Genomic DNA, 17,561 nt, shown 5'->3' with positions numbered 1-17,561 from the left:
TTTGAAACTATTTTTTCTATGTGAACTGGGAATTTCATTCTGAAAATAGTGATTTTTTTGTAAATTTTTAAGTCCATTATACACCAAAAGTATTCAAACTTATTACCAATGAACGACAGAATTAATTTTTTTTTTATTTTCTTCTGTTCTTGAACTGGTAAGGTTTTCTATGAATGTGTTAATTGCTCAAAAATTCTCATTTTTTTTCACTTAAGAAAAAAAGGAATTGTTACAAAGGTTTTTATGAATGCCCTGCTACTAGGTCTTTAAGAATCTGGTGACTTTTTTCAGGCATTTGATTTGTCTGCTCACTCAAGTCTTCTGCTCCTACACTATGATTAAATAATTTACTCTTAATATGAGAAAATCACCAAAAAGATCTAACCCATAATGACTTGCAATATTACTTTTCAACATGAATAATTATTCACTGACTATTGGCAAAGTATTTAGGATTCATAAACATCCTCAGGCCAAAAAAAGTGTCATGCAGAAACGCATATGCAATTGTTAATAAGAAGTCACAAATAAAACTGAAAGAGCTGACAGTGCTTATGACAAAATTATTCACTATTTTCTGTGGTATTCAGCCAAGTCTGCCTAGGCTTTATAAATAACTGCTGAATTAGGGATTCTGAAGGCCAGGCAGAACTGCTGGGTCATTTTTCTGATTTCCTGGATACTATTGATCAGGGATTCTTCCCTGGATGTGCTGGATGATGATTCTATATATCCATGTGCATTTACTGCTTTAATTCTGCTGAATGCAGATGGAGTGAAAAGGTTCAAATAAAATTTTAACAAAGTAACCTGGCATAGTAATTGATGGGGCCTGAATACAGACAAACTGAAAAGGTTCAAATAAAATTTAAAAAAGTAACCTGGCACAGTAACTGATGAGGCCTAATAAGAAAAAGGGAAGGTTTAGTCCAGCAGTCACACATTCAAACAGCACAGCACTGCAGTCACAGTTAACATTTTCTCCATACACAAGGCAGAAGGGTTTAGAGACTTTCTTCTTCCTCCTATGTGCAAGACGCTGTAGAATCCTGTTGGGAATCGATGGCAGGGAGCAGTGGCAGCTGTTTCTCTGCACAGAAGTGGCTGCAGATGGAAAGAAAGACAAGACAGCCCTCTGTTGGCTGCGCAGGAGGCAGCGGGGTTGGCAGCCCCAGGGCAGGGGCTGTGCTCCTTTAAACTGGGGCTGAGCACCAGCCCTCTGAGAGGGACACGGGTGCCTGTGACAAGGCTCCTGGCGGTGCTGCAGAGCCCCGGGACACTCTGCCATCGGCACCTTCCTGCTGGGACACGCCATCGCTGCATCTTTTCCCCGGGAGCGGCTCTGTGCTGCGGGGCTGCGGAGCTGCCACAGGGGATGGACTCAGCCCGGCCAGGGCAAAGGCACGGCTGATCCATGGCTCCCTGTGTGCCAGGGCAGGACAGGAGACTGCCTGCTCCCTGGCCTTGTGAGACAGCCTCGGGGCTGCCCGGTAAGAACATCCCAGTGAGATAATCATTTCTCTTTCAGCTCTTGGGGTTAGGGTAAACTTGGAATCGGGTATCTGGGGTCTGTATGTTTGGTAGGCTACAGGCTTTCATTAAAACCCTTTTCCATCAGACAGATCGTGAAATGAAACAGTCGATAACTGGGTCTTTGACTGTCCCAGATCTCCTGACAGGGATTGACAGGTTGATGAACAAGACTAACCATGTATCATTGCCATTTGTGCTGAGGGAATGACCAGCACATCTTCTTTCCCCTCTGAGACACTCTCCCACGCTTCTGCTTTGAGCAGAAGCTATTTGGGGGCTATTTTGAACTATTCCAGGACCTGGGACCATTTAGGTTCAATCCCCAGTCAAAAAGAGGTAACTGCACTCTGCTGTCTGTCTCCAGATTTATCATTGGATAAAGACAAAACAGGGGATGCAGTGGCTCTCCCTCTTAGCACAGTGTAATGATGGAGTAGCTTCTCTCTCAGGGGACAATAACAAGCTCTTGATCTGGTGCTGTGTGTTGGGCAGGGATTTTGTGAGCCTCTCACCTATTGCTGCTGTCACTGGCCAATACAGCTGCGTGCTGGTACTCAGGGTTGAGGTTTAAAATACAGGAATCTCAATGGAAATGTTATCAATGTTCTTACCAGGTACAAACTGAAATTTCCTAGAGGTCCCTGGCTTGCTCTTCTGCTTCTTTTTGATTTCTTTCTTTTTCATTGTCATGTTGTTGTTATTCTGTTGTCTCTGCTGAGGTCAGTTCCGGTTAAAGCTAGTAAAAAAATCGAGCCATTGAGGAAAATCACACCCTCTACATTTCTGAGCATAGATAGATTGAATTTCAATAAAAATTAGTGTGAAATAAATGGCCATTTCCTCATCCCAGCGTAATTTTAAATGGGTGTAAATTAAATTTGGGGTTTTTTTTCTCTAAGTTCTTCCCATATCCTTTGTAGACCAGTGAAATCAAGGAAGACAATACAGCCACTGCTTCTAAAAGATGAAGAGCCAAGAGCAAGGGGAGTCTGAACCATAAGGAAGGAGCCCAAATAACTGAAGATGCCAAATGATGGAGCAGAAGGCTTCATCTGATGATGTGATTGCTGCCTTTTGTGGCACACATCCCTTGTGAACATCGGAGCCCCGAGATTGTTTTGGTGCAGAGGCACAATCGGAATGGTTGCCTAGGTATTCCCCAGGCTTTGCCTGTGACCCCAAAAGCAAGATAAGAAGAAGGTTTTACCTTTGTTGCCCAAGACAGATGACCTTGTTAGAGCAAGCTAACAAGTGGGGATGATGTCACCACAGGGACAGAAGGGGAAGGTGACACTTCAGGTGCTTGCCTCTGGCCAGGGATGTGAGGCCAGTGCTGTATTCCTACCCAGGCACAGCTTTCTGCTCCTCTTACAATAAATGAAACTGACTATGAGTCACCAGGGCTGAGGCAGCTTTTTCCCCCTTTCTTTTGCCTCAGGGTGACTAATACACCTTTGTTTCCCTGTGGTAAAGCAGAGTGAAAGCAAGACACTTCAGTTTGTAAGATCAGTGCAATGCATCTGCCTAAAGCTGACATGTCTCACAGCGAACCTGAACTCTTCTGACATTGCTGTGTTTTGTTTTGTTTTGTTTTTTTAAAAGAAACAAACACAAACCCCCTACAACCTTGTGTGTGCTGATTACCGCAGCTAAACACAGCAACCCCAGCAATGAATGCATTGTTTTAGCTGCAGAATTCCTAATTGATGCTGGTGTGGAGGTCCCAATGCTAACAGCAGAATTTCTCTCTTGGCAGGAATCAATCTCCTCCCACAGGCAAGCCGTATTCCTTCATTTCCTGGTTCTTACTCACTTGCACATTTCAATTGGATTCACTCCTCTGGCATTCTGCTCTTCTCCTGCCCAGATGGACCTGCTCACATTTAGTCACTTTTAAAGTGCCTTGTCCAGCTGTCAGCTCCCTGTGTCACTGTCCCCTGCTCTGCTCTGAGGCAGATGGCATTAACTTGGGACCAGCATTTGGTGGCTCTGCACAATTCATCCTTCCACCTCAGAGTGGCAGCCCGAGATCTGCTGGTTTCTTGCACTTAAACAAACTCCATTTCCCATGAGTCTTGTGTGTTTCTCTTCTCTAAATTAACAGGGGAGGATTTTAATCCTGTTCTTGTGACACTCAGCTTCTTCATTTCGCTGTACAAAGGAATTAAAGTCTGTAGATCAATGTACAAAAAAATTGTTAAAAATTGTTAGCATTGGGACCTCCACACCAGCATCAATTAGGAATTCTGCAGCTAAAGCAATGCATTCATTGCTGGGGATGCTGTGTTTAGCTGCGGTAATCAGCACACACAAGGTTGTAGGGGGTTTGTGTTTGTTTCTTTTAAAAAACAAAACACAGCAATGTCAGAAGAGTTCAGGTTCACTGTGAGACATGTCAGCTTTAGGCAGATGCATTGCACTGATCTTACAAACTGAAGTGTCTTGCTTTCACTCTGCTTTACCACAGGGAAACAAAGGTGTATTAGTCACCCTGAGGCAAAAGAAAGGGGGAAAAAGCTGCCTCAGCCCTGGTGACTCGTAGTCAGTTTAATTTATTGTAAGAGGAGCAGAAAGCTGTGCCTGGGTAGGAATACAGCACTGGCCTCACATCCCTGGCCAGAGGCAACACCTGAAGTGTCACCTTTCCCTTCTGTCCCTGTGGTGACATCATCCCCACTTGTTAGCTTGCTCTAACAAGCTCATCTGTCTTGGGCAACAAAGGTAAAACCTTCTTCTTATCTTGCTTTTGGGGTCAAAGGCAAAGCCTGGGGAATACCTAGGCAAGCATTCCGTTCAAGAAATTGGTTTGGTTTTGTTCCACAATTTCTCAGAGTTTTTCTTTAGCTGTCAGTAAACATGCAGCCCTCATCACCATGTGTGTCACAGCTGTCTCACCTTTCCCCTGCCATCAACACCAACCAATGCATCAACTCCCACATCCCAGTGCACACTGCTCTGAGAATGGAGTGATTTATGCAGGACAAAAGCTGCACCTGCCTCTGCATTCAGGATCAGTCCTTCCCCAGAGGCTTCTGGAAGTGAATACCCCCAGAGGGCTGCAGTCAGCCATTTCAAAAGTAGGTCCTTTGCACTGGAGGGAAAAATCCAGACTTTATAGATGAAAATGGAGGCAAAGCCATGACATTCAGATCAAATATAACCAAATCAGGAGCAGTCTAGACCTTTTTGGTCACGATTTGCTGATGAAACAAGAGTAAAGCCTTGCCTAGCAGAAAGGCCAGCTTCTCAAATCCAGCACACAATCTGTCAGGCATCTCCCCTGAAAGTGTCTGAGCTTTTTCTTCCATTCTTTCAGGGGCCCTGTGCTCAGGTCAGAGGACTCAATTAGCAAGTGGGATGTGAGGAATATTCCTATTCCAGTAGGTGCACACACAGAGAATGCAATGCCTTTCCAACAGAATTGTCCAGTGGGCTTGGACTCAGACCACAAGATTTACCTCCTGTACATATTGAGAACATTTCTGTGCATTAAGGGTCTATTGTCACATCGAAGAATAGTTTTAAACCTCTGCTAGGGACTGGAGAATTCACAATGAACCAGTTTTCTTGGTTCACCTCAGCTGCACCTCAATGAAGCCAGAACACTGATCTCCTGTGGAAAACGTGGGATAAGTGCATCCCAACCAGGAGCTGTCACAGTCTGAAGCCAAATTATTGAGGTGTGGAGTGAGGGGTGGGGAGGAGCCCAGGGATGCACAATCCCAGACAGGATCAGCACAGGGAGGGCCCAGGTCAAACCCTCGGCGTTTGCAAACAGTTTGTGCCTCTGCACCAAAACAATCCCTGGGGCCAATGTTCACAAGGGATGTGTGCCACAAAAGGAGCAATCACATCATCAGATGAAGCCTTCTGCTCCATCATTTGGCATCTTCAGTTATTTGGGCTCCTTCCTTATGGTTCAGACCCCCCTTGCTCTTGGCTCTTCATCTTTTACAAGCAGTGGTTGTATTCCCTTCCTGTGATTTCACTGGTCTACAAAGGATATGGGAAGAACTTAGAGAAAAAAAACCCCAAATAATTTACACCCATTTAAAATTGCACTGGGATGACCAATTGGCCATTTATTTCACACTAATTTTTATTGAAATTCAATCTATCTATGCTCAGAAATGTAAAGGGTATGATTTTCCCCAATGGCTCGATTTTTTTACTAGCTTTAACTGGAACTGACCTCAGCAGAGACAACAAAATAACAACAACATGACAATGAAAAAGAAAGAAATCAAAAAGAAGCAGAAGAGCAAGCCAGGGACCTCTAGGAAATTTCAGTTTGTGCCAGATAAGAACACTGATAACATTTCCATTCAGATTCCTGTGTTTTGAAGCTCAACCCTGAGTACCAGCATGCCGCTGTATTGGCCAGTGACAGCAGCAATAGGTGAGAGGCTCACAAAATCCCTGCCCAACACACAGCACCAGATCAAGAGCTTGTTATTGTCCCCTGAGAGAGAAGCTACTCCATCATTACACTGTGCTAAGAGGGAGAGCCACTGCATCCCCTGTTTTGTCTTTATCCAATGATAAATCTGGAGACAGACAGCAGAGTGCAGTTACCTCTTTTTGACTGGGGATTGAACCTAAATGGTCCCAGGTCCTGGAATAGTTCAAACTTGCCCCAGTTCAAAAGAGAAGCCTGGGAGAGTGTCTCAGAAGGGAGAGAAGATGTGCTGGTCATTCCCTCAGCACAAATGGCAATGATACATGGTTAGTCTTGTTCATCAACCTGTCAATACCTGTCAGGAGATCTGGGACAGTCAAAGACCCAGTTATTGACTGTTTCATTTCACGATCTGTCTGATGGAAAAGGGTTTTAATGAAAGCCTGTAGCCTACCAAACATACAGACCCCAGATACCCGATTCCAAGTTTACCCTAACCCCAAGAGCTGAAAGAGAAATGATTATCTCACTGGGATGTTCTTACCGGGCAGCCCCGAGGCTGTCTCACAAGGCCAGGGAGCAGGCAGTCTCCTGTCCTGCCCTGGCACACAGGGAGCCATGGATCAGCCGTGCCTTTGCCCTGGCCGGGCTGAGTCCATCCCCTGTGGCAGCTCCGCAGCCCCGCAGCACAGAGCCGCTCCCGGGGAAAAGATGCAGCGATGGCGTGTCCCAGCAGGAAGGTGCCGATGGCAGAGTGTCCCGGGGCTCTGCAGCACCGCCAGGAGCCTTGTCACAGGCACCCGTGTCCCTCTCAGAGGGCTGGTGCTCAGCCCCAGTTTAAAGGAGCACAGCCCCTGCCCTGGGGCTGCCAACCCCGCTGCCTCCTGCGCAGCCAACAGAGGGCTGTCTTGTCTTTCTTTCCATCTGCAGCCACTTTGTGCAGAGAAACAGCTGCCACTGCTCCCTGCCATCGATTCCCCGACAGGATTCTACAGCCTCTTGCAAATAGGAGGAAGAAGAAAGTCTCTAAACCCTTCTGCCTTGTGTATGGAGAAAATGTTAACTGTGACTGCAGTGCTGTGCTGTTTGAATGTGTGACTGCTGGACTAAACCTTCCCTTTTTCTTATTAGGCCTCATCAGTTACTGTGCCAGGTTACTTTTTAAAATTTTATTTGAACCTTTTCAGTTTGTCTGTATTCAGGCCCCATCAATTACTTACCCAGGTTACTTTCTTAAATTTTTTTTAAACCTTTTCAATCCATCTGCATTCAGCAGAATTAAAGCAGTAAATGCACATGGATATATAGAATCATCATCCAGCACATCCAGGGAAGAATCCCTGATCAATAGTATCCAGGAAATCAGAAAAATGACCCAGCAGTTCTGCCTGGCCTTCAGAATCCCTAAGTCAGCAGTTATTTATAAAGCCTAGGCAGACTTGGCTGAATACCACACAAAATAGTGAATAATTTTGTCATAAGCACTGTCAGCTCTTTCAGTTTTATTTGTGGCTTCTTATTAACAATTGCATATGCGTATCTGCATGACACTTTTTTTGCCCTGAAGATGTTTATGAATCCTAAATACTTTGCCAATAGTCAGTGAATAATTATTCATGTTGAAAAGTAATATTGCAAGTCATTATGGGTTAGATCTTTTTGGTGATTTTCTCGTTTTTAGACTAAATCATCTAATCATAGTGTAGAAACAGAGGACTTGAGTGAGCAGACAAATAAAATGCCTGAAAAAAGTCACAGGAGTCTTAAAGACCTAGTAGCAGGAGATTACTTTAAAGCAGTTTCTTAAAGCTTTCCGCACCCTGCTGGGGGTGATGCTCACTGTCCTGCACAGAGTGGCAGCAGCACCACAGCCAGGCCCCAGGGGAATGGGGATGAGCTGCAGCTCTGCCCCAGCACCCAGGTGCAGCCCTGGCAGCAGCCCTGCTTTGGCCACGGTGAATGCAGCGCCCTGTGCTGAGGCTGGGGGATCCAGCCAGACCCCCCCTGCTCCCAGGGGCTGAGGTTGGTACCAGGAATACTACATGGGTGAGTAGAAAGCCCAGCAGAGCCTTTGCTGCTGAGGATTTCAGTTTTGCCTCTCTCAGTCATGACTCATGAGTCACCCCTGTTCCATTTTTAGCAGATCAAAAGAAGGAAACTTTATGCAAAGGAACTGTAATGATGCAGTAACTCTATGACATCAGCTGCTGTTTGCCAGCACAGTGCACAGTAGGTGAGGACAGGAGCTGCTCCAGGTAAGAGACTGTCTCCCATCTCTGTCAGCTGCACTGAGAGTGCTGGAGCTGAAGGACATGCTCTGCTCTCAGAGCAAGTTGTAGCTGATCACTTGATGGCTTGAAGCCCTAGCAGCATTGAAAAGGCAGCACAGGAGCTCTGTCCTGGGTAGAAAAGGTTGCTTTGAAGTCCACTGCAAGCAATAGGCTGCTCCATGGAGCTGAAAAGCTGCAAAAGTTGTCCCCCCCAGCTGAGGGATGAAGGGCTGGATACTGGAATGACTCCTACCTAAAAGTACTCTAAGGCTCAACTTGCCCAACTCTTCTCCAATGATATTAAATATGCTTTGTTTGAATAGGGATTTGTTTCAAAAGAGAGCTGCAGAGACTGGGAAATAGTAACATTTGATTCCAATTCTTTACTGAGGTCTGACAGGCTTACCGTGCATAATATTAGAGATTACATGGAATAGAGAAACAAACAAATATCACAGGAAAAGAACTTCAGTTTTCTGGTATCTTGGCAGGAGAGTTAAAAGACTCCAATCCTAAACTTGAGGTGGTTTAATAAAAATCTTTTGTGACCAAAACTGTTGAATAGGACCTGCTGCTCTGGGAAACCTTCAATTGATTTTATTTTCTGCTGTATATACCAGCTTTGAACTGAACTCTTGGAGCTGTAGCTCCTGACACATGGCAGTGTTTCTGGAACACCAGGCTGTGTTACTAAAGCTTCTGTAACAAATGCAGGGTGTTTCAGATTTATGCACTGAACCTTTAATACAAGTAACTTCAAGTAAGAAATAACATTTTATCTTGTTCTCAAAATTGTAAATATAAATATAAGCTTCAAAAAAAAAGAAAAAACTGTCTCAGAACTCATGGATTTCAAAAATATTCTCAAGATAATTTTGTAAAGTTACCCTACCTGCATTTGGCAACAATTTCCAGAATGAATTTCTCAATTCTCATTCTCCTTTCCAGTCTCCCATCTGACACTTGGTGCCTCTTCAGAGCTCCTCTGACTTCAGTAAGGGATGAAATTGAGAAAGAATTGAAGTTCAGTCTGCTTAAAACAGAATTGCAATGATTTGTGCCAAGCCATGCTGAGAGCAAAACTCTCAGTAGTCAAAAAAAACTCTCCACAAGTGAAAAAATAAAAAAACCCCTTGATCTGACAAAGCTTTTGAAAGTTTCAATGTTTACACTTAAGTAGGTAAAATGAACAATATTTTAGTTTCTTCCATCTGTTTGACAGCGTAGGGTAAAAATAACCAATGTCAACCATAGTAAAGTATCATGAGGCAACTGAATGAAAAATATGAAGTTTTCATAAGGCAACCCAGCTACCACGTCTTTACCATAACTGGTTTTGAAGTTTTGTTTGGGATTTTTCTCTCTCAACCTGTACTTCCTTAAGAGGTAGGATGAATAAAACTGAAATGGTGAAGAACAAAACTGAAATGGTGAAGAACAAAACTGTAGGAAGTGACAAAAGAAGTCTCCAGAGTGCCCATGTATGGAGTCACGTGTAACACAAAAATCTAATTCTGTGGCATGTCTTGAAATGGTTTGTTCGCTGGCAGTGGGGAAGGCAAATAATCTACTGTATCATGTCACTAAGTTTAGTAATGCTAATAAAAAGGGTTTGAAGCATAACTACTACTTGCATGAGCAAGGCTATTGACCTCACCGGGTCTAATTCAATGAAGTGCTTCATTGAATGAGTAAGAATTGCAAAACAGAGCCACTTGTTAGATTAAAAAATGGGGTATTTTGCAACACTACTATTTTTTATTTCCCAACTGAGTACCATTACAAGTTCTCATCTGGGCCTACATAAAGCTCATGCTTCTGGAAGCACTGAAAAATTACATTAAAGGAATAATAAGCAATAATTTTTAACGTTTGTGTGAAATCACTTCCTGATTTCCTGTTCAGAGACTGACATTTACATCATCATTAAACATAGGTTAAAACTGTTTTGTTCAGTTTTATTAGTAATAATAATAATGAGATTTGGCTACCTGGTTAAGTATCAATTGTCTTAATGTTCCAGATGTTTGCAGTGGAGAATGACTGGTCCGAATCGATGTGGTGATGACACAGGGGAGGAACAGATGGCACAGAGCTGCCCCTGCTCCATTCACCACGACCAGTGGAAACAGGGACAACACCACACTGGTTCTCAGTGAATCACAGAGCTCAGCAAACAAATCAGCCTGACTGGCAGTGGTCTTGGAGAAGTAAACTGAGATCTGCCTTGCACGGCTCTGGGGGTTACACGGCTGTGGATCACATCACTGCTGAAAGAGGTCAGTAGAGAAATGTCCCAGGAAAGAGATCTTGCCTCTGCCTACTGCTTGTAAAGTGGTTTTTGTAAGCCTTTGGCTTGGCTGAGTAGTCTTGTTGGCATAACTGGGTGTAGCTAAGTTTTTTATTTAAGGAGTAAGAATTGCATATTCAACTTCATGAGAAATTTTCAGGTAAGAGTGCAGTAATGGCATCAGCCTTGGAATTGCAAGAAGAGAGAGGAGAAGGCAGGCTGTGTTCTCTCATGCTTGCTGCTGGACTTCTGCAGCAGCCTCTTAGTTGCTATATGGTTATTCTTTTTGTCTCGGTGGGTTTTTTTGAATTAAAGTTGTTTTTGTGACATTCTAGTTTTGATTGTGACATTCTAGTCCGACTTATTTGATTTTTGTATGAGAAGATAAGGACAGAGCTATATCAATTGTGCAATTTATGAAGCCTTCATCCTTGCAAGGAGAAAAGTTGCAGGTGCTACAAATGTCCCCAGGTTAGGTACAGATTCCTAACTGGATTGGGGTATTATATGTCAATCAGATATTTGTATCAGACCTAAAACCCCAGCAATTTCTTGCTGCTATGAGTACTCAAAGCTTATTGACATCCAGATGCAGTCAGAAAACTGGTTCTGGCAATATTGCCTAAGAAACCAGGCTGACAGCACCTTTAAAATGCTTAAGGCTTTCAAGCATTGTCTTGTCATCTCACTGTGCCCCGTGAAGAACAAGGAGGTGCAGAGGTGTCAAGAGGCAGCTGTGCCAGCCCCAGGGCTCTGCAGGGGCTGTGTGGACCTGCCAGACACAGAGCAGCCCTGCCTGTTGTACCGTGCCCTGCCCTGTTGCAACACTGGTTGCATGTGTCCACCTGTGCCACGGCTCTGAGTTGCTCCAGATTATTCCCTGATCAATATCAAACCCTTCTGTGCACCCTTCAAATTGTGCAAGGGCAGTTGAGGGGTTCTTTCAGTGTTGGTGTGCAGTTTTACTCCCAGGTGCAGTGGCATATCAACCCCACGAATGTGTTGCTGGGTGGGGTGTAAAGAAGCAAACACAGGCATGGGGTTCTTCCATGTAAGGATTTAGGAAATTTAGTCTACAGCTGCTGCTGGTGAAATGTGGATGACTCAAAAGACACCCTGGGGGTGACTGACCAGCTGATGGCTCTTGCTTTGTTGTTTTGGTGTCTCCCTATCTGTCCTTGAAGTCACCTCCATATCCAAGGCAGGAATTGCCTCCAACATCCATGTGTCCACACACATCCAATATAAATATAAGTCATCAATGTTGCACAGAATTTATGTAATGGATTTCGGTTGTAAGGGAAGTTATTGTGAGAACAAAAAGGGTTTCTTTTTTTACTGTGTATTCCATCACCAGCATGCTCTGCTGCCAGTTTAAACACTATTAGAATCTTGGATTTTAACAGAAGAATAGAATTGGGTTCCCAATTTTTTTCAGCTTTTATTTGACATCAGTGTTTGTCCACTCAAAACAAGCATAAAGCTACCTGGTGTCTTTGTTTAGACCCTTATTGTTTCATGTAGTATATAAATACAAATCTGTCATGAACTGAAATTGTCAAGGACTTGCAATTAGATTGCAAGACCATTTCACAACTCTGCTGTAAGTAACTGTACCCTGGGATGAGCAGGAATCCTACGAAATCCTTCTGGCTTAGGACATGACAGTTTTCTGGGATGAGCTCTCATGCTTTCTTGCAACACTTTTTTGTTTTGTTTTATTGGTTGGTAATCCAGTACTGCTATCATAAATGAGGACACTGTGAGTCCAGTGTTGTTATTTTAAATAGGGACACTGGAACACTACAAGGACACTACACATCTGACTGGGCCAAAGGTCTAATGGAAGTTTAGAATGTTTTGTCCCCATTTCTTGAGTGCATCAGCAGAGTTCAGCCTTTTAACCTGTCCTGTGTAACAATGGGATTTTTACCAGAAAAGGGATTTCTTGAAACACAGATTACTTAGATAGAGCCCTACCCCACTCTGTTCTCTCTACTCTGTCGTTAAACCTTGGCTAATTAACTGTGTGCATTTTACTTCACTTTTGCACCATACTCCTCAGCAATTTGTCTCAGAGCACTTACAAAGCGCTTAAAACAAGGCTGATTTCGATGTGAGTTAGCAAAGATCCAAGGGTGTTAACAGGATGATGACAAAGCAAGGAATAAAACCTAGAACCTGGGGATTTATAACCTAGAACACGGGAACTCATTGATGGTTTTCCTACAGATTTATAGTAATTGTAGTCATGCCTTGCAAACTTTACTAGCATTTTTGTAGAACGTGGTGTGTGGTCTGCTGGTAATCTTAGAAATTCACCACTTCATGCCAAAGTATGAAGAGTGACAGTACTCACTAAAGAGAAGTGCACCTACAGTCTTAGTAGGATTGCAGTTAAATGCACACAGTTCTTGTGCAGTCACCACAGCAAATGTTTTCCTCCCAGAATGATAAAAATAGGGTATTGCTAGTGGTGGGTTTGGTGTTGCAAAGCAGACAATTCCTCCAGTCCTTCCTCCAGTGTCCAGGCAGCACAGATCCTCGTACCTTTGAGTAATAGATTTAGATACAGGTAATAGGTAACATGATTGATATGTATATAGAAGCCTGAGTAATAGATGAGACAGCTTTGAGTAAGATAGAGTTCTGAAGGGCACAAATTTTGGGGGTTTGGTTTTTTTCTGGTTTGTTTTGGGTTTTTTTTGTTGTGGGTTTTTTTTCTGGTTTGTTTTGGTGGGTTTTTTTTTTGTGGGGTTTTTGTTTGTTTAGGTTTTGGGGGTCTTTGGGGGGTTTCTTGGAGGAGTTGTTGGGGGGTTTTTTGTTGTTTTTGGGGGGTTTTTTGCTGCAGGAAAAATACCACATTCTGTTTACAGATAATTTTTGTGTATTTGGCTAGACTCATCCCTTCTATAAATCTTTTGCTCTGAACAGGATCAAGGCAGGAACTTTAGTCAGCTTCTAGTGGAATTTGTTTTGTGAGCACTGGCTTTTAGGTCACAGCTAACAGATATCTGAATGGGCAGCTCTTCGCTTGAGTTCTTTAATTGCTCATTTAAACTCATATTTAAATGTGGTATTTTTAAAAATTCTATTTGCTTGTTATCTTAAATATTATAGACATTGGAAATTAAAATTACCATGACACATTTGCTATTTTATTCATGTAAGGGCACTGGTATTTCACGGGTCTTGAAACAGATAAATATAGACCTAGAGCCTGGAACCAGCAACAGAATTTGCCTTATCTGAACTTGTCTTAGCTGGAGATTCCACTTCCCTAGTGAACTTAATTGGTGGGGGGAAAGAAAAAGACACCTATGATATGTTAATTTTATTGCTTTATGCCTTGAAAGGTGCTGAGCCTGTTGGGAAGAGCACCTGGCAGAGGCGCTGGCTGGGACACGTGGCTGCTGAGGGGAACAGCTCTGCTCTGGTGAGTGCCCTTGTCCTGATCACACCAGGGGGAAGATGCTCAGTGACTGAGGGAGCAGGTGGCACGTTTTGCAGCTGTTTGATTTGCCGGGACAATCCAGGACACAATTCCCAGACGAAGAAAGCTCCTGGATGAGAGGGGGGTGCCAGGTGAGGAGAGAACGCCTTGCATCACCTTGTTCCATTTATCAGCAGCCCATAGGGGAGAGGTGGGCAGGGGATATTATCAACCATTCTTCCTGCAGGCTTATCTTCATCTCAATCTCCTTTTTTTCTTTGCAAATATGCACTCTTAACCGCTTAAGACCAACAGTTTATTTTGCCACTATAACTGACAGTATTATATTCACAGTTCATTTGTTATTGAGCTATCCTTAGAGATGCCTTAATGAAACCTAAATACAGACATGAGGTATTCTTGCCCAGGAAAAGCATCAAAAAAAAACCCCAACAACTTTAAAATTCTGATTTCTGATGGTGAATCTTGTGAAACTGTGAAGAAAAACATTTGGGTCCTTTACTGCTTCTGTGTCATTTTAGTCAGTTAAGGGGTTATTTTCTTCACCCAAAGTACTACAGTCTTATTAATTTAATTTTAGATCACTCTTAAGCAGGACTCAAATGTTTTCTACTACACTGAAGATATCTCACTTTGCAAATAACGTCAAAGAAGAAAATGTATTTTAGCAATTTAATATGTGTCTAAGATAAGTTCTCAAAACAAATACAGTGTGCCCCCCTGTGTATTTTCACAGTGATTTATTTAACATTTCATCTCCTGCATTCCACACACTCAAGTTCTAGGCTGCTCTTTCTGTATATAACTTACATTTGATTGCCAGGATGGCATAGCAATTTTTTCTAATTAAAGAACTTCAAGTATTTTTATTCTCCCAGCCTTTCATCCTAACTGTTTTTCAAAACTGATATTATAATACAGCTTTCCTTTAATCTGTCTCCACACTAATTTGAATTATTTTTGGAGAAGGGATTCTATTAAATGCTACCAGAGATGCTTCTACTTTTATTTTTAGTCATTAAAATCTGAAGCACGAGAATTTGATTCAGCAATGACCATATATGCATTTTCACAATGAAAAACATTTTTTCTTAAAAGAAAGGGTGTATGTTTGCTGTCCCTGGTAGTTTCACATGTGATTAAAGCCCAGCTTGTTTTAAAGCTAAATTAATCAGCTTTATAAAACTCCATTTCCCATTCATTGTAGCAGCATGCCATTTATCCTGCTACTGGCCGAGCAGAGTTTAAAGGGACAGCTCACCCTAGTGAATATTTGTGCGTGTTTGTAGGACCTAGCTCTAGATGGTTTTTTTCATTTTATTAAATACTAAAATGCTTTCCATTGCTTTGCAGGTATAATGTTGTGTCTGTCATGCTACTCGCATAAGAAGAAACTAAAATAAATTTTTAAAGGTGTTTCTGCTTTACTCAGGGCAATACTACTTTTTCAGTTCATATACTCTTAGCAAGATGAGCCACGTAATTTCAGATTACTCTGTTAAAGTTTACAGAACGTTTTGGCAGTTTATACGGAGTGACATCACTCCACACTGAGCGTAATTCGGAGAAAAGAGGCAAGGTTTCTCCCTGGGAGGTATTTAAGAGGTAATATATCTTTAAGTGTCTCCGCCCCTGAATCCACCCACTTCTTGATAGCTGCTGCAGTCTTGTTGACTCAGAGAAGCCGTGTTCATGCAAGAGCCAGCAATGAGCAGTATTTTCCAGAGATTTTAAGAGCGCACCTCCTGCTATGTATTTCGCATTCTAGCTTGCTGGGGCTGAAGCTGTATGAAAGAAAGTTTTACGTTTTGAAGATATTGCAAAAGATAGTTCCTCCTCTCATCCTGGAAAATCCTGACAGACCAGTTGGATACCTTTCAGGCCTTAACCAAGAACTTTATCTTCTCATCCCACTGTCTTTTTTACAGTAGAAAGACCTGAGACACCCTTAAGAACTGAGAATCTGACTAATTTAAACAGATGGCTAATCCCAGTGCTGTCTGCAATGGACATCTACATCACCATCATCATCATCAGAAACAGAATAACCTCTTAAAAAGTGGACTATCTAAGAAAAATGGAATCATTAAAGGAATGAAGGTAAGGTTTAATGGTTTGCTCTAATTGCCTCAATATTGAAAACAAATAGGTAGTTGCAACATTACTTATTAAGCTGGTTTTTTTACGGCTATCTTAGTGTCCATTGAACAGCTTGTATGGATTAGGCTTGTGTGTTAAGTTTTGTAATGGTGGGACCTAACGCTGCTTTTGTCTCTCCTGAGCTCAGAGAGGGTTGGGAACGCTCATGCAAATGCTGTTGATCCCATGGGCTGCCTTTGCCTCTAGTTCATCTCAAACACAACAAACACATGTAGTAACTTCCTTCTGGAGCTTAGCTGGTGGTGGAGTTGACTTTGCAATGTATTAATCACTTGTGGAAAGCTCTTTTGTCAGCTTCAAGTGTGTCTGGAGTAATTTTTAAAGTGTGCTTTGATGCCGTACAAGTGTAACAACAAAAACACGTAGGCAGGGGAAGCTGCCTTACGTTTCCATTTCTGCGGGGTTGGCTTAGCTGATGGCCACACTTTACTGATGCCTGCTCTCCCGCCTTGTACTGCTTGAAACCCGAGTCAGTTTGCTTTCTGTTTTCTCAGGCTTGTTCTCTTTGAAGCAGAGCTTCTGACGCACGTGAATGTTCCGTAGAACTGTTGGCATGTAACTGCCTGAGGAATGAAGGATGCTTTTACCAAAAGAGCCCAAACCTTACAGCTGGTCTCTCCGTGATACCTGGGAGCTTTGCTGTCTGTCGAAGTGTCCTGGCTCTGGGTGTGGTCATGAGGAGAAAGTCTTGCAGTGACTAGAGAAGGGTGGCTCTACAGGACGGGTGGTGGCGGCGGCAGGGCGATGGAGAAGGTTTTCCTGGAGCCTGTGCGCTCACCTGGCCGCCCCTGTTGGAGGCTGTACACTAGGGCTGATGTGAGGGCCCTGCTGTTGTTTTACAGATAAACTGCTATCTTTTATCTCTCTCTAAATGGGGCGCTCACACGCCTCAGCGCCCTAATGAGAGCACGCCCAGTGTCATGCTTCATGGTTGTCTGGCTTTAGGTGTCTCCCCTGGGAGGAGTGTTTCCCAATCACTGGCTTGCGTTGGGTGAGGAAAGCAAAAAACCTTGTGCAATCACTGAAAAAGGCCTTCCTTGGATTCGCTTCCAGAAACCTAATTCAGTATCCTGTTGTGTATCACGTACACCTCCTCGGCGTTTTGTACATTAGCCCTAAATACTTGCTTTCCACTTGTGGCAGATTTCAAGGGCTAAGCTTTTTCAGTTACTGTTAACCTGCTGCAAAGGAGTGATTTTGAAATCCCAGGATGGCATTAATTAGGTTTTCCTCCTTAATAAAGAAAGAGAAGTAAAGTAAACAGCTAGAGAAGTGTATGAATAATATTACTGAGGATGCAGGGGAAAAAAAAATTGGCCTGAAAGGGGGTGGCAAAGAAATGAAGGAAATTGTAGTGGATGCACCTTGAAGTCTTACAAGCACCGCGTGGTTGGAGGAGAAGGTGTTTTACCCTGCTGTACAGTAGCACTGAGCCGCTTGTAAATACCATCCCTG

General features: G+C 43.0%; 1 protein-coding gene across 1 annotated transcript in view; it reads left to right on the top strand.

Moving 5' to 3' along the window:
* Positions 1 to 15,872: 15,872 nt before the first annotated feature.
* Positions 15,873 to 17,561, top strand: part of SPTLC3 (serine palmitoyltransferase long chain base subunit 3) — a 78,161-nt gene continuing 76,472 nt past the window's right edge. Inside the window, exon 1 of the mRNA XM_066314394.1 lies at positions 15,873 to 16,046. Coding sequence (XP_066170491.1) covers positions 15,927 to 16,046 — 120 coding nt within the window. The 5' untranslated portion in view covers positions 15,873 to 15,926. The remainder of the gene's footprint in view (positions 16,047 to 17,561) is intronic.

Source organism: Sylvia atricapilla, chromosome 3 (assembly GCF_009819655.1).
Source record: "Sylvia atricapilla isolate bSylAtr1 chromosome 3, bSylAtr1.pri, whole genome shotgun sequence".
Classification (NCBI taxonomy): domain Eukaryota; kingdom Metazoa; phylum Chordata; class Aves; order Passeriformes; family Sylviidae; genus Sylvia; species Sylvia atricapilla.
The sequence above is the reverse complement of the archived record's forward strand: the minus strand, read 5'-3'. Positions and strand labels throughout refer to the sequence as shown.